Genomic DNA, 20,971 nt, shown 5'->3' with positions numbered 1-20,971 from the left:
CGATGCTAATATCGCTTCGCAACATCCCGTCCCAAGATTTTCGCAGGCCTGTATTTCCTGCTGACTCCGAAAGTTGCTATTTCACTCAGAAGTTCCCAGATATCAACCCACCTGCTGCTCCCCCCAACCAACCCACCGCCTGACAACCTCATCGACTCCTCTAACGCCCTTCTCACTCCCCTCAACCTCAAACCACTCCCTATGCTCCCGCCCACAAACCCCACAATCCCTCATAACCCTTCTCTCCGCCAGCTCAAGATGAATCAGTCGCTCCACGCGCTTCACGCACGGCACCTTCCTCACCAGCCCTGAGGACTCCCTGCGCCCTGCACCAGGCCGCGATCGAGGACTCTGTTGGCCGCCGGGCGTGTGCGCTGGGCTGCTGGGCGCTGAGGATGAGGAAACGTAGGGGTACCAGCGCACGAGCGTCAACGCGTAGCCGCATTGGCGCTGCCATTCGTTCATGCGCCGGGTCACGTTGTTTGCGCGGCCGATTTTTAGCAAGATCGTTGGGCGGGCTTTGGTATTGGTGCTGGCGCCGCGGGGCGAAGAGGCGGTCGTGGAGGAGAATTCGCTGACGACATCGGAGACTCGGCGTTCGCGGCGCGTGGAGGTTGGTGGAGAGAGGAGAGAGCGCGCTGTGGATGTATCGGGTGCTTTGTCTTGTTGCGGTGTGAGCCAGAAGATGTAAATGTAGCCTTCTTCGTCGTTTGGGTTGGGTGGTTTGCCGAGCTCGGTTAGAAGAGTGGAGGTTAGGGTTGGGGAGAGGTGTTGCGGGATGAATGAGAGTAGATGACCGGTTTGGGAGTTCGTGGAGGCGGTGTGGTAGTTGGCTGGCCGTGTAGGGAGTTCGGTGGTCTGTTTCTGAGGCGTGGTGGACGAGCCAGACATTCGTGAAGGGGTTGAAGACGGTCTCGAATGCTCAGGAGCTGATGGTCGGGGGCTTTGATTGGATGGTCTCGGCTCACCGACACGCTTCTTGTGTCGGACTATCTCGACGTAGTCCTCATCGTCGCCACCACCACCGCAACACAGCATCGACCAAAACGAACTCTTCTCATGCTTAGTTTTCCTCCTCTCCGGGTGCCCGAGTCCGTACTTCTCCGCATACGGCGCTTCAGTCCTGCCAGTCTTCTTCCCAGGCTTCTGCTTTCCAGGTCTCACTTTAGCCGATATCTCACTCCCTACACCCTCCACACCGAGTCTCTGCACAAGCGTGTCGATACTACTCCTTTCTTGTAGAGGGTACAGCTCCGTCTTCTTTCTGTCGGGAGCCTTAATTCCGTTCGAAGCATCATTCACCGCCTGTGCCTTATGATCATGACAGTAGAAAGACGCGCTCTCGACGCCTTCATCTTCGTCGCCAACTACAGCGACGACGCCGCTCTTTCGTGCCTTGGGCGATGCGATGGCGCGGCGACACGGGCGGCCAGAATTAGTGATACCTCTACAGGTTGTGGCGGGGTTCTTCGAGTCGTTTCTGCCGAGTAGTGCTTCTGGGGTGCGGCCGGCAAAGGCGCGCGTTGCCATCGAGGCGTGCAAGGCGCGATTCTTCTGCGTGGTGATGGTAATAGATGAAGGGTAATGGTTCAATCAGTGTGTGGAAGATAAGAAAAATATGATACCTAACTTTTCATTCGTGCATAATACAAGTGCAGGCATATTGACCGCGGCAGTGCTGGGCAGTGCATGCTGGCACTGCCGAAGCAAGGCCAGAGGTTGACGACGGTGGTTGGGGACTCGGAAGGTCAGGCAGCACAGCGCGGCAAGCGAGGCCCCGCCGCCACGCGCTAACACGTCGGCACGTGACAGATCTGAGCCAGGGTCCCATGAGCCGGCATGTTCATCGGCGCGAGCACAGCACTACAATTATGGTAAACCGCCGAGATACAACGTCATGAACTTGTAGCATAGAAAGAATGGTCGAAAAGGCTGAATCGTGCCGTGGGTTATACACCGAAGTCTAGGAAGTTGAAGCAATGGGATTTATAATGCCTATTCAGCATCTTACCGATACCGTAAAAGCTGTTATACACGTCTCTACCTCCTCCAGCATCCTCGTCCATCCGAACATCCACGCATTACGTAGAACGTAGATCTACAAGTACAAGCCTTCAGGCTCACCCTCGGTCTTCGTCTTCAGCACGCTCTCCCTTGCGGCGCGGAAGTCGGTCATGTTAACTCTCATTCTCCTCTCTCTGAGCGCAAGCAAACCAGCTTCAGAGCAGATGGCCCTGACATCTGCACCACTGAGGTCATCCTTCTGCGTCACAAACTCGTCAATGTCGACGTCGGGCGCCAAGCTCATCTTCGAGGTGTGCAGGTTGAAGATCTTGCGCTTGGTGTTTTGATCCGGGTTCTCGAAGAGAATCTTGCGGTCAATACGGCCAGGACGGATGAGCGCAGGGTCGAGGGTGTCAATCTTGTTGGTTGCCATGATGACCTTGACGTCACCACGGTCGTCGAAACCGTCGAGCTGGTTCAGAAGCTCAAGCATAGTTCTCTGGATCTCGCGCTCACCGCCGGAGCTTGATTCGTAACGCTTGGTACCAATGGCGTCGATTTCGTCAATGAAGACAATGGCAGGCGCGTGCTCAGCTGCTGTTTGGAAGAGTTGTCGTACGAGTCGAGGGCCATCGCCGAGGTATTTCTGGATGAGCTCAGAGCCGACGATACGGAGGAAGGTGGCGGATGTTTGGTTGGCGACGGCTTTTGCAAGAAGCGTCTTACCAGTACCGGGTGCACCGTAGAGAATGACACCCTTCGGAGGCTTGATACCCATCTCCTCGTAGAGCTCGGGGTGCATTAAAGGCAGCTCGACCGCCTCGCGCACTTCTTGAATCTGCGACTCGAGACCTCCGATATCTCCATATGTCTCCGAGGGCGCCTTGTCCAGCTTCATGACATTCACAGCCGGGTCGGTATCCTCTGTCAACACACCGACCACGGAAACAGATTTGTGGTGCAGAAGAATCGAAGCGCCGGGTTCCAAGAGATCCTTGTCCACGAAAGACATGATAGAGACATAGTACTCCGGTCCAGTGGCTGACGAAACGATCGCGTGGTCGTCATCGATAAGCTCCTCCAGGTTGCCAACACCCATCGGTGAGCCTCTCATGTCGTCAACTCTGCCTCTTTCGTCCGCGTTGCGATCCAGAGCATCGCTATCGCCTCCTGCCGAAGCAGGCGTCACGGTGTTCGCCGCCTTCGCTTTCCTGAGACGCTCCTGGTTCTCGACAAACTCTTCTTCCAGCAGCAGATGGTCATGCACGCGCTGCATCCGCAGCATTCGCAATTTGCATCGCGCCGTTGGGTATACTGTGGGTAGCTTCGCCGCTGCAGAAGCGCCGGCCTGCTTTCTCTTCTTGCGGCCGATGCGGGTTGTAGGCTGTGGCGGCGGCTCGTACTTCGGCTTGTCCTTCTTATCTCCCTTCTTGTTGTTGTCACCGGGCGCGCCAGGAGGGCCGCCGGCGCCTCCAAGGCCAGACTGGTTTTGGCCCTGCGATAGCTGTTAGCAGGTTGAAGGATGCAGGTGATGTTGTTGGTAAGCGCATACCATCGCGGCTGGCTGTTATGTTCGAGTTTGCTGACCAGTCCTTCCAGTGATGAGATCGCTCCTATATGCGTTGCAAGTCCGGGTATCAAAGGGCGGGTGTTGCTGTGATGAGATGGGTGGAGGTGTATGTGTTTCGCTGGTTGACAGCGAGCGCTCAAGATGGGTGATGCAAGCAGCAGCAGGTCGACGTGTGCCTGACGGGCTGCCTGACGTGACGCGCTTGGCCCGTGCTTGGTCCCGCTCACTCACATGTCTCGCATCCCACTTTGACCATCAAGTTGGCGCTTAAGACCACACCACATCTCACAGCCCTGAAGAACTCCTTTCTTCTCGTGGATTGGAGTTTTCAGTTCTTCGGCCTTGCTGTCTTCACGCTCACACCTCTGCACGAACCTCGAGATATCCGCTTACACATTCTCAAAGCAGCTCTAGCCGATCCTACCTTACGCCGCAGCCGCTCTTTCTTGAGCTTTCGAGAGCCTTTCTGCAGAAGAGGCAGCACACTGCTATTACATCATCTGGTAAAGCTACTGTTATTCAAAATAGGATAAACGCACCGGGTTCTACTAGGAAACTGAAGAACCACAACCTCGAAGCCCACGATGGGCGCCTCAAACCGTAATCGCCGTCTTCAAAAGGAGATCCAGGACATCCTCAAGGACGCCCACTCTGGGATTACGATCAGTACCCCGTCGGGCAGTACTGAGTTCACAGACCTCACACACTTCCACGGCCACTTCTCGGGCCCGCCTGATACGCCATATGAAGGCGGGAGATACGATGTCGACATCCGCATCACAGCCGAGTACCCCTTCAAGCCACCGGAGATGCGGTTCATCACACGCATTTGGCACCCGAACGTCAGCAGTCAGACAGGAGCTATCTGCCTCGACACCCTCGGCCAGCAGTGGAGTCCCGTGCTGACTCTTAAGAGCGCCCTTATCAGTCTACAGAGCCTGCTCAGCAGCCCCGAGCCCAAGGATCCCCAGGATGCCGAGGTTGCTTCCATGTTAATCTCAAGACCGGAAGAGTTCGCTCACGTGGCAAGAGAATGGGCAATCAGATTTGCAGGAGCTCCTAAGCCCTCGGCGGGATCTGGGCGTACTGGGGCGGGATCGTCGGGCGGTTTGGACGAGGCGGCGCTCAAGGCACGCAACAAAGCGGATGAGAAGGACCGCAAGAAGAGGGAGCAGGAGCGGCAGCGCGAGGCATACCACGGGTACAACCGGGCCATGATCGATAGGTTCGTGGAAATGGGCTTTCCGGTTGAGCGTGTGGTCGATGCTTTCGAGTATGTCGGGATCGACAAGGCTGGTGGTGAGGAGTACGAGCTTGAAGAAGAGTACTTGGGCGATGTGACGGCGAGGCTTTTCAACGAAATGTAGAGTGGTTGGCGGACACTGGAGGCCCGGCCTTTCGCTCTAGGCGCGGGTTTCGGTAGTGTCATGGGAAGCATACATAAGCTGGCACAGCATCAAATCAAGGGTTAGCGAGGCGCTGGGAACATATCTTATTAGCACGAATGAACGACAATGATGGTTGGCACAAGCGAGCACAACTGCAGGAAGGAGGCGACTTAGCTAGAAATGGAATCGAATTGGAAGCGCATCAACTGATCTTCGTCTATGTTATCTCCCACTTCTTTGATCTCACTCTACCACTCCTCGTCGCTCGTGTCTGTATGCCATAGCAGATCGTCCATCTCATAACTGTATGTATTCCTGCCATACCAATGCCCCTCAACCAAAGCCCTCACGCGATCCCCCACCACGCGCCGCGCTCTCATGATTTCTTCTCTCTTTTCTGGCCCCTGCAGGTCAGGATCACTATGCGGTATCCCTGCTTCCACGGAAATGTTCTCATAATCCATGAACTCACCCGCACCTTCCAGATGCGTCACTATTTGGTCTTCGGGCTGGGTGTGGGAAGCGTTCGCGACGAAGCGGATCCCGCCGCTAGGGTGAGAAAGGTGGTAGAGAAGGAGGTAGCTTAGTTTTGGGCAGAAGGTGGCAAGGAAGTTGAAGATAGGCTCCCATGTTCTGTCCGCGTTTGGATTGAAGGTTGAAGTGGCTGAATCTTGGAGGTCGGGGAGGAGGCGGATGTCACGCAATTTGATGCTTGTCAGGTGCTGAGCAGAGGGTTGAAGGAGGGAGATAAGAATCGAAGGCGACACGGTGAATTTCTCAAGCTTGATGCGTCGGAGGTTCTGCAGTTTTATGCTGGCGGATAGTCGCTCCAGCGCTTTGTAAGGGTAGCTGGTACGCCAACTCTCGGGTCTATACGGTTGAGGTGGTATAAGATGAGATTGTTTACGGTCCGGAAAGATCATCAGGCCTAGTTCGCGAAGATTTGGAGTTGCAGACAAGAGCTTGGACAGGCCTGAGGGGTTTTGTACTGAAGTGGACTGAGCATTTCCGGCTCCGGGCAGATCTAGTTTGATGAGGTTACCCTTGGTGGCGTTGATCTCCAAATACAGCACAGAGCAGGAGGCTTCAGCCAACGCCTCTTGAGGTAGCGCTTCGGGCGATATATCGTCTATCTCTATCGCATCCGTGTATAGGCGTTGGATTATGGCACCGCTGGCGGCTAGAGCTTTCATCAAAGGAATGTATAGCTGTGTGGGACCGGACAATAGGAACGATTGGCCTTCAGGGATCTCTCCAAGCTCGCGTGGATCTTGACCGATGGCATCTTTGAGACGCTGCCAACCCCATGGACTATGTTGGTCTGATCTTCGCATGCCCACGGCCTTGAGGTTTGGAAGCGTGGCGAACGCAGCTGTGAGCATTTCCGCCAGCTTTGTTTCTGAGAATATAAGTTGATGATAGTCTTCGATGCATTCAGAATATGCCTCGTAACGACTTTGTTCGGATTGAGTGAAGTCCGGCAGACGACCGTCTATTCCACTTTCTGTGCCGGCACTTGGACAAGCATGATCCGTTGGGGTGATTGGGTTGAGAGAACCAAAAGTAAAGCAATCTGGGTTGAACCATACATGCTGCACGTATGGCCTTAATTCTTCGTGTGCTGCAACCGATTGTAAGACCTGCAAGCTGGGAGTCGTGATCATGTATCCCTTCTTGCGGAAGAAGCGCTTCGCAAAGAAAGAGAAGGACGCTCGTTCCAGAACCCTGTTCGCAGATCTAGCCGCGAAGATGTCTCCATCGTTGAGGAAATGGAAGATGCTCGCTATCAATTCTGACGGTAAATCTAATATTGTCGTGGACATGATGTTAATGAAGCAGGTCAGCGCTGAGGTTGACGATCACATGAAAGTCCGACGTCTTGAAGCCATGTGAACTTCCCCACCAAACAAGCAACCAACACCACGTCGTCGCCGGACAACATTCTCCACCTCAACTCCAGACTACGACACCGCCGAGAATGACACAACAACCACCGCCCGAGGTGCGGGCACTGACGGAGGACGATATCTACCGCACCTCATCGCAATTCCGAGTCTGGTCGTTTTCGCCAGAAAGACTCGCCGAGCTCCGCGCAAAAACACACCAAATTGCAGTCGAGCGGATAGAACGCCAGCGCACACAAGGGACCAATGGCGCAATCCAGGGACAAGAGGATGGACGACAGGATGGAGAAAAGCCGGAGTACCTGACCGAAGAAGAGGAGTTGCGCCTGGTACAGCGGTATTGCGACATGATCCGCGCGACGAACGACCACCTCAACTGGCCGGCGAATGTGAAGGTATAACAGGCTTGTCACCGCTCGATGCTTCAATCGCTGACAGAAAATACCAGGCGACCGCAATCCAGTACCTTCGCCGGTTCTACCTCTCCAACTCGCCCCTCACATACCCACCTAAAGAAATCTACAAAACAGCCCTCTACCTCGCCAACAAAGCCGAGTCAAATGGCTGGGCTGTTTCCGCCTACGCGCATCGCATCTCCGCCAAGCCAGAAGAGATCCTCGCATGTGAATACAAAGTCATGCAAGCCCTGCGCTTCACGCTGGACGTACGGCAGCCGAACCGCGGACTGAAAGGCGTCATGATGGAGCTGGACAATCTCGTGGAAGGCCGACCGGACACGCAGTTGAAGGCGGAGGTGGAGAGTTTGGCGCCGCCCGAGGATGGTGCGAAGACTTCGTGGGTGCCGGGCTCGAGTGTGAGGGAGCGAGTGCAGCTGGCGTATTCGGCTGCAAGAGGAGTGCTGGATTCGCCTGCGCTGCTGACGGACGCGTATTTTCTCTACACGCCTTCGCAGATTGTGTTCGCAGCGCTGCAGATTGCGGATCCGCCGCTTGCAGAGTGGTACCTTTCGAAGAAAGTGCCGGCTGCTTCGCCTATACGACCGAAAGTACTCGTCACGGTGCGATCTTGCGCTGAGATGCTGTCGAGCTTTTCTGCTGACAGCGTCTTGACTAAAGACGAGCGAGCGGCGCTGGAGACGAAGCTTGAGAGGTGCAGAGACCCTAGCACGAGAGACTTGGTCAAGTCTCATCTGGCGAAGCAACGTGGGGAGGGCGCGAACGACGAGGCGAAGGCGGCGAAGAAGAAGCTGCAACGCGAACAGAGCCTGAAAGAAGGCGAAGATCTGTTTGGACCGAGCATAGGCTCTGCTAACGGCACGAAATAAGTCTTACGCCTCAAATCCGCTGTTCCCTGCGATGGCCACTTCGGAGGATCCCGTGAGAGGTAGAGAACGTATGAGCTCTGCCAATGGCGAATCGCTGCGGGTTATTGAAGTAATCGGAATGCCGGAAGTACGCTTGCATAGCTCACCCAGTTGGTTGCCTTCTTCATGGAAAACCCAAGCAACAAGAGTCAGCTCAATATAAGTCTGCAGCGCATGAATGCTGTCCCTAAAGCGCGAGGAAGAGCCGGTCATATCTGCACGAGACGCGAGCGCTTTTCTTACAGTCGTCCGGACGAGATCTGCGGACCTACCGTCACCGTACAGGCCGTCACGAAACATCAATTGACACCCCAATACCTTCAGCCGGATGCTCCAGCAGCCCGAAGCGTTTCGGCCTGCTATGAACACAAACAACGCGCACAACGTATTCAGAGGCACGTGTTGGCGCCATTCAGCCGATTGAATTATCGGGTGTTGCCCTTCCTCGCTACGTGCATAAGCAAAACGACGGCATCGCTAACGCTTCTGTTGTTTGCTGCTAAAGGGGAACAGGTAGTGGACAAATGCCGTAATGACACTCTGGTCCTGGCTGCTAGTGCACCTGAAGTTTCTGTCATGAGGACAGTATGGTCACAGGTCGGTACGAGCGTGCCGGATCTGATGGAAGGTAATACAAGCGTTTGAATAACAAGGAAACTATGGCTACAGCTATACAAGGTGGCTTCCTCCTTTTTGGGATTCTAAAAAACGTATTGTTCTGACGGATAGACATCCACTCGCCATTTCCATGAAAGCCGCTTTTGTCGCCAACGTCCTCAAGTTCTGTAATCACCGTTGATGGTGACGTATTCGTGGCTGAAGTCGCACGTCCAATAAACCACCTCAGTGGAACGTGCGCCGGGATAATCGTTTAGCTTGACGAAAATCTCGAGATCTTCCATTTCCAAGATCTGCTTGGCCCGCTCCTCGTCCACCTCCTGTGGCTCGCCCTTGACCAGCAGTTTGAGTTCCTCGCTACCATCGGCAGGTACGAAAGATACGCTCGTCTTCTCTGACTTGACGGAGTGGTATTCGTTCATTTGCTTAATCGGCAGTCTCTCGGTAGGCGTGGATGCAATAGCGTGATGCAAGGGCACTTCGCGAGATGACATGATGCCGGGCGCATAACCGATGGCGCACAGGATGCGGCCCCAGTTGGCATCCTTCCCGTAGAGTGCAGTTTTGACCAGAGAGCTTGTCGCTATGCTGACAGCGGCGCGCCTCGCAATCAAGAAGCTTTTATCTGTTTGCACACGGACCGTCACAAATTTGGTGGCGCCTTCACCATCGCGGACGACGAGCTTCGCCAGGTCGATCATGAACTCATCAAGGACCTGAAGGAATGCCTCGAGATCAGGGTGCTGTTCCTGCAATTCGGCGGAGCGCCAGAGCGGTTTGGTACCTGGTGGTGCGGCGGCTCCATTAGCGAAAAGACACACTGTGTCGTTGGTGCTGGTGTCTCCGTCGATCGAGATGCTGTTGAAGCTGCGGTTGGCTGCCCTTCGGAGAGCCGCACGAATCACGCTGGGACCAATGGCCGCGTCAGTGCAGACGATACCCAGAAGGGTTGCCATATTGGGATGGATCATGCCGGCGCCTTTGGTCATTCCTGAGATAGTGTAGGTCGTCTCCGGATGAGATGGGAGGGTGAAGGTCCTGGAGATGAGTTTGGGGAATGTGTCGGTCGTACAAATTGCCTGGGCAGCTCTCATCCAATGCTCGTGGGTGTTTCCGAGGGACGCGTGGAGGGAGGGAATCGCATCCGTGATTTTGTTGATGGGAAGTCTCTGGCCAATGACTCCAGTGCTCATGACCAATGTCGAAGGGTTGTCATTCGCGGCGGCGCCAAGCAATTCGTCGGCTTTGTTGGACATTGCCTTAGCATCCTCAATTCCACCGATACCAGTAACAGCATTGGCACATCCGGAGTTCACAACCACACCCCTGATGCCAACGCCCCTCCTGTTGGCAAGTGTATCCTTAGAGACAGTCACTGGCGCGGCCTGGAAGATGTTCTTCGTGAAAACGGCTGCCGCCACGCAAGGCGTCTCCGAGGTGACTAATGCTAGGTCGTCGTACTTGGTGTTACTTGCTTTCACACCAGCGTGGGCGCTTCCGGCCAGGAAACCCTTGGGATAAGTGCCGGTGCTAGGGACATACTTCTGCTTTGCCGGGGGAATAGAGCGGTCCGCGGGTGCTGAGTATTGACGCAGTTGGAAAACGGCAGAGAAGGCACGCTTTGCTGCGGAAGTTCTGGGCGCCATGTTGGTGATATTGGCCAGTAGGGCTTCAAAGAATGTCTGTAGTGACCCTCAATGGTCTCAATGCGCGCCGGAAAGATTGCCGTGGCGAGCGTGGATACAAGCAAGCGAACGCTGGCAGCCCACGAGGGGATGCTGTGTAGGCAAACAGGTCAATTGACTCAATTTGAGCCCGTTGCAGCGTCCTGGAGCAGAGGGCGACGCCGATAGAGTCACTCAATGCCTGCGATCGACCAAGGTGAGGTTGAGTCAAGCGGTGATCTGATAGCGCTACTCGCGAAACGGCTATTGCTCGGCAGATCCCTTCTCCAGCCTGAGCTTGGCCGGAGTCTGTAGGTGACGCGCGCGGCGAGCGGCTAGCGCGCTGTACGTGATATCCCAAGGCTACGATGATTAAGCGAAAGATGTGTGGAAAAGCGAACAATCTTGAAGCGAGGGGATATGAGAACGGCAGTATTGCGTGGGCGACGCGTAACAGTAAGATCACGAGTTGCCACGGCCAGGGAAGGCCGTCACTCCTGTACACTGGATATACCGCACGGAAGTTGTATGGAAAGCAAGAATGAGTCCTCATCGTATTGACTGAGCAGATAAGGATATCCAAAGTGAAATCCGTCAGACTCATACCAGTTTCCAAAGGAATTCTATCAGAGTCATCAAATACTGACGCCGACATTGCCGCAAATTACGCTTAGGTACAATCCCCTCAGATTCCGAACGCCTCCAGCTCTTTCTGCGTCCACTCCCACAACTCCTTCGCCAAGACATCATCTCCACCAGCTTTGGTCAGGTCGCCCTTGACGCCGACAGGCTCATAGAATCTACCACTAACCACTTCTCTCTCGCCGGCCCCTTTTGGCGCCACGGCAGCCCATTGCTGGTTCCAAGCGCATTGCTCAATCGGAACTTTAATCTTCAGCGTGGTAGCCCACACAAACCACCGATTGAAAGTCCCCAATCCCGATACCAAGCCTGTCTCGGCCACTCCGGGGTGGATCGACACAGACGTGATGGTAGGATGTCTCGCTGCAAACTCTCGCGCGTACAAGATATTCGCCAGCTTGCTCTGCCCATAGCGAAACCAGTCACTGAGAACGTAAAACGGCGAAAGATAGGCTTGTGGCGTCTTCAGGCTTGCGAAAGCGATTCCGGACGCGCCCTTGTAGCCCAGCGAGCTGTTCCAGATGATTCGCACGTCGTGTCCCCGCTGAGCGGTCGCTTCCATGATGGGGAGAAGCAGTTTGACCAGTGCTGCGTGGCCGAGATGGTTCGTGCCGAACTGCACCTCGTACCCGTCTTTCGTCAATCCCGGCGGCAGCGCCATCACGCCCGCGTTCGCGAAGAAGAGATCAAGGCGTGATTCCTGCGCGAGGAAGGCTGCTGTCGCGGCTTTGACAGAGGCCAGAGAGGCGAGATCAGCGCGGATGAAGGTGCAGGGGACCTGAGGGTGGAGCTTGGAGAGTTCTGCGCTGAGGGCTGTTGCGGAGGACTCTGAGCGGCCGGAGAAGTAGATGTGTGCTGGGTTATGGGCGGCGAGGCTAAAGATGGTTTCGCGTCCAAGGCCAGCAGTGCCGCCTGTTATGAGAATTACTTTGCCTTCCAGGGAGGGGATTGTGGTGCTGTCGAAGGTGGTGCACATCTTGGAGATGGGATATGAAGGATTGTTGATGGGATGGGAAGCGTAGCGTAATTGAGATGTTGACTCGTACAGCAGGGTAGTATTACTCAAGATACGAACTGTGGAAGATTGCTCCAATGCTCAGCCGTGTTATGCGCCGACCTGAGATCTTATGTATCCGTCGTCCTCCGGCACGGATCAGCTTCGACGGAGGAACTCTTGTGCCGTCTTCACGGTCTGATGATGAATTGCGTAGGCAAAAACGCCACATCGCAAGCGCTCATCACCGCAAACAGTACGGTGAGTCTCAAAGACGAAGAGTATGATATCAGATCGGAGACAAGAGTCGGCTTGTCGGAGCAATTTTAGCTCTGGAAACCTCCGCTCCGGAGATCTCTCTTCTGGTGTCCGGCCTACACAAAAGTCTCTATACACACCGCGATTACCTTTCAAAGGAATACTGCTGACCTCTCTACGCTCTTTGATTATCTGTAATGTTCTGGAATGAGTTATGCGTTTGTCAAGTGAATTTTCAACCTCACTCCGTTCCTGTCGCGTCAGGGCAAGCCATACCTTAGCAAGTAGGTAGAAAACGAGCTCAGCTTACCATTAGCCCGCCGCTCATTGGCTGCGAGCTGTCACACGCCTGCTTCTCAGATTCATAGCTGCTTCCTACTACTACTAATAACTATCCCACCCTGGTATCGTTCCGAGACCGCAAAGGGAAATTCTTTATCTTGTTGCATAAACTCCAATATCAATCAACGCTTAACTGACCTACACTCGTCGTCCTTTTCGTCCAAAGCACGACAAGATACGACGACAATATGCTCTTCTTCACATCGAAATCCGCGGATCAACACAACGACCCCTCACTAGCTTCTCCTCTTCCAAACAACGGTGTTTAGTCTCATAAGTACGAACGCCATCATCGAGAATCATTACTACCCGTCGCACTGCGAAGGCCCTGGATCAACCCCGACGTTGCTCGATTCTTCGGCGATGTCCCTATCGGTCTTTCAGACGGCCTCATGGTACCTTTCGCCCTCACTGCCGGCCTATTAGCTGTCGGCGACTCGAAATCGATCGTCTAAGGTGGCCTTACCGAGCTCTTAGTAGGAGCAATCTCGATGGGCCTCGGCGGGTATCTGAGTGCCCAGAGCGAACGCGAGGCTTATGTCGCCAGCCTTTCCGACACAAAGTCCATTGTCTCAACGGTTCTCGCAAAGAAATCAGAGGTAGTCCGGTCGTGTTTCGAAGCTTACGATTTCCCATAACCAGTGCTGGACGCTATACTCGCGCGGCTAAGGGAGCTGGGCGACGACGGAGAGCAGATGGAGTAGTTGCTCATGTGCTTCCAACATAATAAAGACGAAGAAGACTAGCCGCCATCGCGAGCGTATCTTCCTAGCTTGACGGTTGCTTTGGGTCTATGTTTGTGGTGGGCTGGTTACGCTCACGCCTTATCTACTTGTTTCGGACCCGGCTATCGCTCTTCGCTAGAGTATTCCAGTCATGGCATTGGCGCTTTTTTGTTTTCAGCTAGGTCAAGACAACTTTCATCGGCGTGAAGAGCTGGCGCAACTGCATAAAGAGTGCAGTGGAGATGGTTGTTCTTGGTGGCGTCGCGGCTGCTGCGGCTATTGGCTGTGTCAAGCTGATCGATAGCTGAAGAAGTGCTATTGATGAGGATCGGGAAAATTGATTGAACGGTCTCCTGTGGGATGGTCCCCGGCACGCGGTTACAAGTGTCAGCCAACATCAATGTCACGCCTGGCTCGGCGAGCAAAACCGTGGCAACAATTCTGCCATTCGGCATCGTGGTGACCGTGGCGGCGAATGTCGGATCTTCGAACCGCCGGTTTCGGATATCGCCACTGCTAGGACATTGCGGCGGGTTTGATCTCAATGCGACAGGTCCTGTCGCACGTCTGGATACGTAAGGCCAGCGCTGGGCGTTGGATTTGAGTATGCCGATGTATTCCGAGCAGCAGAGTTCGAATGGACTGTGTCATGTTCAGAGACAGCGTTAACGACGGACACAGGGCTAGGCCCTTGTGGATCTCGTGAGTGTGGCGTTATGGCAGAGACAGTGAAGACACCAATGAAGCAGTGGGCTGACAGGCGCTGTCCATTGATGAAAGGTTGCGGTGCGCCCGAACACAGTATTCAAGTCACCAGTATGGCTGGTGTGATCATGCCGAAGCGGCACTGTATCAGCGTTGGAGCGGAGCTCGTCTTGGTCTTCGAAAGTCGTTCACAGAATTGCCAGCTGAATCCAAAACCTCCGCATGATCCATGAACTCGTAGGCTTTATGGCGCTAAAGCCCTGACTGGCTACCCCTCCGTTTACGTTAGCGCAGATGTGGCTTTCCCTTTTAGCATTGCGGAACGCCTTTCCCAATTAGGCTGAGGGGTCGATAGCGAAAGTTCTATGCTATCAGAGGCCACAAAGGAGACGACGTTGGAAGGTTGGCGTATTAGTATTGTTGAAGAGATCAGATCTGAGCACATATAGAGCAGTCTTTACATACTCATCTCAATACTCGAACACAACACTATCGTTGCTCTACTAAACAATAACACTGAATACTTGAATCTATGTCAGACCAATCTGTTCTTGGCAAGTTGCCACAGGGTAAGATCACCATCGGGTTTCACCCTTAACACGCTCAAGCGCTTGGATCTGATAAGACCTAGGTACTGGTTATGGCATTATATTAGGATTTGGTTGCTTGTTCGTTGCAATCGTTCACTCCATTTCCACTTGGTCTGCTAGGCATAAAAATGAAGTACAAGGATCAGAGATGTTCACGACTGCGAAGAGATCGATCAAATCTGGACTTACAGCGTCTGCGGTCGTCTCATCTTGGACGATTGCATCAACGCTCTTATCATCGACAACATGGTCCTACTCGTACGGTGTTGCAGGCGCCTACTTCTACGGCGCTGGAGCATTGACGGTCATTGGCGTCTTTGTGTTGTCAGCGATTGAGCTGAAAAGGAGAGCGCCAGCCGCGCACACATTCTTCGAAATCAGCCGTATTCGGTATGGCAAAGCTGGTCACATCGTCTTCATGGCATACTCAACCCTTTACTGCACGATCAACTGCGTCAACATTCTCATCGGAGGCTCAGCCGTCTTCAGCATCATGACGGGAATGAATCAGATCGCAGCGATCTTTCTCCTCCCATGCGGAATCGTCCTTTTTACCTTGAGTGGCGGAGTCAAGGCTGTCATCATCACCGACTACATCAACACGATCTTTATTCACTGCACAGTTCTCGCTGGAGTTTTCGTCGCGTATGCGAAGCCCGATAAAGTTCTCGGCAGTCCTGACCGTATCTGGGAGTTGTTGAAAACAGCCGCAGAACGCAGTCCAGTGCCTGGCAACGCTGGTGGTGAATATCTTACGATGAGATCCGAAGATGCAATACTTCTTGGTATCGTCCTTTGGTGTGCCATCTTTGGCTGCACGATTGACGTGCAGCTTTTCCAAAAGGCCATAACTGCAGACCCTGCAGCAACGCTTCCAGGCTACATCATCGGTGGTGTAGCGTGGTTCAGCATCCCATTTTGCCTGGCAACCACCTTCGGGCTCTCTGCCAGGGCTATGGAGTTCACTGCTCTCTTTCCCCGTGCTATCACGCCAACGGAGGTCGCGCAAGGCTTGACCCTCCCAATCGCCGCAGGCGCCATGATGGGCCAAGCAGGCTCTGTCCTAGTACTCATCATGGTCTTCATGGCCTGCACTTCCGGCTTCAGTGCCGATACTGTGTCCATCGCAGCGGTCTACATCTACGATGTCTACAAGCAGTACTTCAACCCGAATGCATCCGGAGGCCAGCTGGTCCGCATGTCACATCTTGCTGTCGCTGTCTGGAGCTTACTTATGGCTGTGATTGCCACAGGTATATCAAGGACCGAGATCGGAGTCAATTACATCGTGACCTGTATCGGTATCTTCTGTGGTTGCGCCGTCTTCCCATTCTATGCGACTCTGCTATGGAAGCAACAGAACCAGATGGCAGTGATCTTCGCTCCAATTTTAGGCTCAATAACTTCAATCGCCTCCTGGCTTGGTTCCGCTCATGCTATGCACGGAGCAATCACGATCGCGTCGACAAGTGCTATATACCCTCTGCTGATTGGAAATGTCGTCTCGGTATTGTCTGGTATCATCTACTCCGTGGCTCTGACTTATGCTTTCGGCGTGGATACTTTCGACTGGTCCCTTCTGTCCACTGGGATTCACACAACGAACGATATCGACGTCGCAGGGATGACGGTCGAGCAAGTTCGTGAACAGGCGGATGCCGAGGTGGTGACTTCGGAAATGGATGCTAAGCTTAGGAGGGGTACCAGATTGGCAATCTTTGCCACGATCTTCTTCTTCCTCGCCATGATGGTCCTGTGGCCTCTTCCCATGTTTGGAACGGGGTACATTTTCTCCAAGGGGTTTTTCAAAGGTTGGGTGGTTAGTGAAAGTACCCAGCACCGCTTCTGGCAGACGTTCGCTGACATTGACAGGTCATTACATTCTTCTGGGCCTGGGGAGCTGCGTTGACTATCACAATACTACCATTGTGGCAAGGCAGGAAGACGCTAGTCTCGTTTTTTAGAAGCGGTTTCGGTCTGCGTTCATCACCCATTCAAGGCATTAAAGTCCAGGAAAGTATTGATGGCAACGGCGAGAGTGCTTCTGTGATTCAAAGAGACGTGCACATCAGAGAATATGTGAAAGCTGGATGAAGCAAGTTAGAAGTTCAATAATGTTAGCACATGTAGAGATTCTGTTTGGAGATACTGCATGTCTCCCAATCTCGTTTCAAGGGTCCAGGCTGCCCAGAACAAGGGTGGCGGGATGAGCCCCATTGGACGCGATGTCAAGTCAAGGTTTCGGTATCAACCATCACCCCGCTTTGAGAACCGCCGTGATAAGGTATCGGCTAGTGGTTTAAGCGCTCCCCTCGCTGCTCGTCCTTCATCCTGCACCAAGCTGCATCTGTTCAAGAATCAAAACCACCGTAGGTACTTGCCTTGAGACTATAGAATGGAACGCCCAGCCAAAAAGTCACGCAATGGATGCCAGCGATGCCGAAAACGTCACGTGAGTCCTATTCGTAGCGTCTTTCTCTTAAACATTACTTGACAGCACTTGGCTGATGGCCCTACAGATCAAATGCAGTGAAGAGAGACCAGCATGTCAGTATTGCAACAAAAAGAGTCTCCCGTGCGAGTATGGGGTCCAGCAACTCAGATGGGTCACGACAACACGTACGAACAAGGAATCACCTCGGAACAATAAGCTCGATTGCTCGGCACGTCCAGCAGAACCAATCTTCAACCAGTCAGCCAACGACCAGACACTTGCGCCCGCAACGGAGCTGCTATGGACATTACCGGCTATGGATGACGTTTACTTTCATGATCTGACGGATCTCGATGGCGCGCCATCAGTCTTCGAAGAAGGATCCACTTCCCTAACGACCGAATTCAACACATGGTCACAAATGGAGGACGATCTTTATTCTTTGTCCGAACCAAACAGGATGCCTCACGCCGATGGCAGGATTCCACTCCCAGATCTCGAAGCCTGGCAGCAGCACTCCAGCTGGCCATTTTCCACCGATTTCGACTTTTGCAACACCAAATCCCAAGAGCTAGATTGGTCATCGATGGATCAGTCGCAAGACATCAACTCCATGATGACAGCAGCTCCAATATTCGACTGCCCGACCTCATCTCAGCAGTTGACTCGTCCGCCAATGGGTATGCTCTCAGATTCAACAACAAGCTCTGTCTCGTTCTACTTTAGCAGCATTGGACCGCTCCTCTCATGCTCTCCCCAAATCGAGAATCCATTTATAACCGATGTCGCAAACATGTGGACCTCTCAAAGCGCCCGATCACTACCTTTAGTCATACAGAGCATGTCTCTTGCGTTTTTGGCAAGTTCAACTCCCAGTCTGTCACGGAAGGCTCGAGAATTGCGACAAGAGGCCAAAGAAGTTCTAGAAAATGAACTTCAAAGATCTTTGTCAGAGAGACACAACCCTTCCCTGGAATTGAGCTTGATCTTGCTAGGCGCATCTGCTGGTTGGTTGCAGCCACTGGACTCGATGGTGGATCTATTCAAGAAGTTCTCGATGCTACCCCATCAATTCCTACCCTCTAATCATACCAGTCCGTTTAGTCGGGGCGTCTCAACGTACTGGCAGATGTTTTTCACCTACATGAGCGCCTCTGAGCCGTCCCTCACTCGGCTCGGCAGTATGGCCTCACACGATGCTCTAATGAGCTCAATATACCTTCCACCTTCCTCGAGCACTCACCTGCATCCCTGGACGGGAGACTCCGCTGATCTCATCAAGCTCTTCACAAAAGTCGGTCAACTCGTACGTCATCACGAAGGCACAGTGGGCGAGATGCAGCAAGGGCCTTGCACACACATCTCGCACCAGTGCGCAGCGAGAACACTTCAGGAGAGACTTTTGATGTATCGAACGAAAGGCAAGCGGTCATCTGGGGATGGTGCATCGACGAATACACAACTGTCACGCCTAGCCAAGATCTATCAGGCCGCCGCTCTACTGCAGCTATATCGTGTGTTTCCATGTTTGAGTGGAGGGTCAGCTGATCAGCATAACTCATCCAGTCCCGGGTCACAATTGGCTGATGAGGCTGGAATTGACAACAAGATGGTCATGATGGCACGACATGTCATCGACCTTGCGTTGGAAACACACGGGGGGTCCCCAATACTGCGTTTCCAGTTTGTTCCATTTGCGATTGCCTGCTCTGAATTGCGCATAGCAAGACCCGCATTTGACAACTTCGGTCGAGTAGTGCTCGACACTAGCACTGTCGCTACGGCACAAGCCCGCGTGCTTGCAAAGAATCACTTGATGGTCATGCGCGGGGTATTTCCAGGAGACCGCATCGACCAGGTGGATAAGATTGTTTCAGCCATGTGGGCTCGACTTGACTCGCATGGTTCACGTGATGGATCGCACTGGATCAAATGGCTCATGGATAATGGATTGGACGTTGTATGATGTACCATAGACACAAGATTATCAACACACCCTGCGCATGTCACTTCGAACCAAAGAGCATCAATGCCCGTGCATCGTGGCCGCAGTGATAGACTTCGCTTTTCGTGAATTTCCCGCGTTGCAAGCATTTGCGCGCTGGAATAGTGTTTGACCCCGTTGTGAGCTGTGCGGGGTGCGGGGGCGGTCCCCGCATACCTTAGCCCCAAAGGGTCGGAAATGGTCCAAGCCAGGAATGGAAATGCGGTTCGCTGCTACCCCAAAGAGCCTCGCGGAACGCAGAACTATCAAAGATAGACTTCCAACTGGCGGCATTGCTTGTTGTATCATCTGAATACACTGATTAAGTGGCCAGCCCTGTTAGTTTACTGACATATATAGAACATAACGATCGCTTCAACACTGGCAGTGCGGTCTGTCAACACATCGAATCTTGTCAAGTTCTCAACCGTATCATTATCATCATGCCTATCAACGTTGCTATCATCGGCTCTGGGCTCTGTGGCCTTGCGTGTGCGATCTCACTTCGTCGAGAAGGCCACCACGTAACGCTGTACGAGCGATATGATTTCTCAGGGGAGGTTGGGTCCAACATCTCATGTGCTTCCAACGGATCCAGGTTCCTTCAGAAATGGGGGGTTGACATAGAACGGGCCCGTCCTGTTGTTCTCACAGACATGGTCTGGCACGACTGGTCTACAGGACAAATCACGTCCAAGTACCCTTTCGGCGACTACAAGGGCAAGTTTGGAACACACTACTACAGCTTCCATCGTCGCGACATTCACGCTGAGCTAAAGAGAACGGCGACCTCCACGGAAGGACAAGGCCCGCCCGCTAAACTTCTGTTGAATCACAAAGCAATCGGAATAGATGCCGAACGTGGGTGGGTGAAATTTGAGAATGGTCTGGAGATCACGGCGGACCTTGTCATCGCCGCGGACGGTATTCGCGTGAGCTTTCCCCAGAATTGAATCATTGATGTTGGAAATACTAAGACAATTATCTCAGTCTGAACTGCGAACCGCGATGGGCGTCGAAACGATTGCCACACCGTCAACGTCATGCTGCTTCCGGTGCATTGTCACCATCGAAACGCTTGAGGAGCTCGGACTTACTGAGTATGTCACCCGCAATGCAATCGAGTACTGGGGCGGCATGGGCATTGAGAAGATTGTTATGTCACCCGCTGCCGGCGGTGACATGATATGCTGCTACTGCTTCTACCCAGCCAGCAAAAACGACACTCGCGAGGATGGCTGGAATTTTTCTGCAACACCGCAACAACTGGTCGAAACTTTTGATACCATCGAGCCAAACATGAAGAGACTATTTGCCCGGGCGGAAGATATCAAAATGTGGAGGCTATACGATCACAAGCCGTATACCTACTGGGTGAAGGGTAAAGTGGCTTTAGCTGGAGATTCTGCGCACCCCATGATGCCCGATCAGAGCCAGGGTGCTGTGAGTGCTTTTGAAGACGCAGGCGCCCTTGGTATGATTTTCTCGGCAGAAAACGTACGCAAGGAGAGTGTTGGAGTATTGCTCAAGCGTTACGAGAGTCTGCGGAAACCAAGGGCTACTATGCTGCAAGCTGCAAGCCTGAGAGCCAGGTTGGACCTCACTGAACGCATCGGATGGAGCTCAGTCGACAAGAAGCCTGGAAAACTAACTATCGAGGATGTTGCGGGTTACAAGATGGAGAAACATATCTCTACCAGTTGGCCTGAACTGACCGTCAGTTTTTAGCTATGCATAGATGCCAAAAAATACTACTACACTCCTGAAGCGAGCGCTGTATACGTGAAAGACTTAATCAATGATATATCATACGCCGGTAGCGTCG

General features: G+C 53.3%; 11 protein-coding genes across 11 annotated transcripts; 5 read left to right on the top strand and 6 right to left on the bottom strand.

The window, feature by feature from the left end:
- Positions 1-102: 102 nt before the first annotated feature.
- On the bottom strand, positions 103-1,530 carry WHR41_06311 (uncharacterized protein; the record flags this gene model as incomplete). Its single annotated transcript, XM_069374916.1, has 1 exon — positions 103-1,530. The coding sequence occupies one exon, from the start codon at positions 1,528-1,530 to the stop codon at positions 103-105; it is 1,428 nt and encodes a 475-aa protein (XP_069227560.1).
- Positions 1,531-1,962: 432 nt separating this feature from the next.
- Positions 1,963-3,859, bottom strand: mts2 (26S proteasome regulatory subunit 4-like protein). The gene is made up of 2 exons (XM_069374915.1): positions 3,557-3,859; positions 1,963-3,499 (listed from the first exon to the last, which is right to left on the bottom strand). The coding sequence occupies exons 1-2, from the start codon at positions 3,557-3,559 to the stop codon at positions 2,099-2,101; spliced, it is 1,404 nt and encodes a 467-aa protein (XP_069227573.1). The 5' UTR covers positions 3,560-3,859; the 3' UTR covers positions 1,963-2,098.
- A 299-nt stretch (positions 3,860-4,158) lies between these two features.
- WHR41_06309 (uncharacterized protein) lies at positions 4,159-4,941 on the top strand (the record flags this gene model as incomplete). Its single annotated transcript, XM_069374914.1, has 1 exon — positions 4,159-4,941. One exon carries the CDS (start codon positions 4,159-4,161, stop codon positions 4,939-4,941), a length of 783 nt encoding a protein of 260 aa, XP_069227513.1.
- Positions 4,942-5,210: 269 nt separating this feature from the next.
- On the bottom strand, positions 5,211-6,785 carry WHR41_06308 (uncharacterized protein; the record flags this gene model as incomplete). The annotated part of the gene is made up of 1 exon (XM_069374913.1): positions 5,211-6,785. One exon carries the CDS (start codon positions 6,783-6,785, stop codon positions 5,211-5,213), a length of 1,575 nt encoding a protein of 524 aa, XP_069227514.1.
- A 121-nt stretch (positions 6,786-6,906) lies between these two features.
- Positions 6,907-8,956, top strand: WHR41_06307 (uncharacterized protein). Its single transcript, XM_069374912.1, has 2 exons — positions 6,907-7,261; positions 7,315-8,956. The coding sequence occupies exons 1-2, from the start codon at positions 6,941-6,943 to the stop codon at positions 8,149-8,151; spliced, it is 1,158 nt and encodes a 385-aa protein (XP_069227508.1). The 5' UTR covers positions 6,907-6,940; the 3' UTR covers positions 8,152-8,956.
- Positions 8,957-8,966: 10 nt separating this feature from the next.
- Positions 8,967-10,454, bottom strand: WHR41_06306 (uncharacterized protein; the record flags this gene model as incomplete). The annotated part of the gene is made up of 1 exon (XM_069374911.1): positions 8,967-10,454. The coding sequence occupies one exon, from the start codon at positions 10,452-10,454 to the stop codon at positions 8,967-8,969; it is 1,488 nt and encodes a 495-aa protein (XP_069227509.1).
- Positions 10,455-11,157: 703 nt separating this feature from the next.
- WHR41_06305 (uncharacterized protein) lies at positions 11,158-12,090 on the bottom strand (the record flags this gene model as incomplete). Its single annotated transcript, XM_069374910.1, has 1 exon — positions 11,158-12,090. One exon carries the CDS (start codon positions 12,088-12,090, stop codon positions 11,158-11,160), a length of 933 nt encoding a protein of 310 aa, XP_069227512.1.
- Positions 12,091-13,582: 1,492 nt separating this feature from the next.
- Positions 13,583-14,205, bottom strand: WHR41_06304 (uncharacterized protein; the record flags this gene model as incomplete). The annotated part of the gene is made up of 1 exon (XM_069374909.1): positions 13,583-14,205. Exon 1 carries the CDS (start codon positions 13,886-13,888, stop codon positions 13,583-13,585), a length of 306 nt encoding a protein of 101 aa, XP_069227510.1. The 5' UTR covers positions 13,889-14,205.
- Positions 14,206-14,670: 465 nt separating this feature from the next.
- WHR41_06303 (uncharacterized protein) lies at positions 14,671-16,822 on the top strand (the record flags this gene model as incomplete). The annotated part of the gene is made up of 3 exons (XM_069374908.1): positions 14,671-14,707; positions 14,770-16,547; positions 16,601-16,822. The coding sequence occupies 3 exons, from the start codon at positions 14,671-14,673 to the stop codon at positions 16,820-16,822; spliced, it is 2,037 nt and encodes a 678-aa protein (XP_069227504.1).
- A 259-nt stretch (positions 16,823-17,081) lies between these two features.
- WHR41_06302 (uncharacterized protein) lies at positions 17,082-19,128 on the top strand (the record flags this gene model as incomplete). Its single annotated transcript, XM_069374907.1, has 2 exons — positions 17,082-17,180; positions 17,248-19,128. The coding sequence occupies exons 1-2, from the start codon at positions 17,124-17,126 to the stop codon at positions 19,126-19,128; spliced, it is 1,938 nt and encodes a 645-aa protein (XP_069227505.1). The 5' UTR covers positions 17,082-17,123.
- Positions 19,129-19,391: 263 nt separating this feature from the next.
- On the top strand, positions 19,392-20,948 carry WHR41_06301 (uncharacterized protein). The gene is made up of 2 exons (XM_069374906.1): positions 19,392-20,078; positions 20,137-20,948. Exons 1-2 carry the CDS (start codon positions 19,590-19,592, stop codon positions 20,872-20,874), a joined length of 1,227 nt encoding a protein of 408 aa, XP_069227506.1. The 5' UTR covers positions 19,392-19,589; the 3' UTR covers positions 20,875-20,948.
- Positions 20,949-20,971: the final 23 nt, after the last annotated feature.

The sequence above is a fragment of the Cladosporium halotolerans genome (assembly GCF_011745625.1).
Source record: "Cladosporium halotolerans strain TM138-S3 chromosome Unknown Sca26, whole genome shotgun sequence".
Classification (NCBI taxonomy): domain Eukaryota; kingdom Fungi; phylum Ascomycota; class Dothideomycetes; order Cladosporiales; family Cladosporiaceae; genus Cladosporium; species Cladosporium halotolerans.
The sequence above is the reverse complement of the archived record's forward strand: the minus strand, read 5'-3'. Positions and strand labels throughout refer to the sequence as shown.

Bases quoted from the DNA above. Each gene is read 5' to 3' on its own strand.
- WHR41_06307 (XM_069374912.1), top strand. From the start codon at position 6,941: ATGACACAACAACCACCGCCCGAGGTGCGGGCACTGACGGAGGACGAT. The intron at 7,262-7,314 runs GTATAACAGGCT...AGAAAATACCAG, and splicing joins ACTGGCCGGCGAATGTGAAG to GCGACCGCAATCCAGTACCT.
- WHR41_06301 (XM_069374906.1), top strand. From the start codon at position 19,590: ATGCCTATCAACGTTGCTATCATCGGCTCTGGGCTCTGTGGCCTTGCG. The intron at 20,079-20,136 runs GTGAGCTTTCCC...CAATTATCTCAG, and splicing joins TCGCCGCGGACGGTATTCGC to TCTGAACTGCGAACCGCGAT.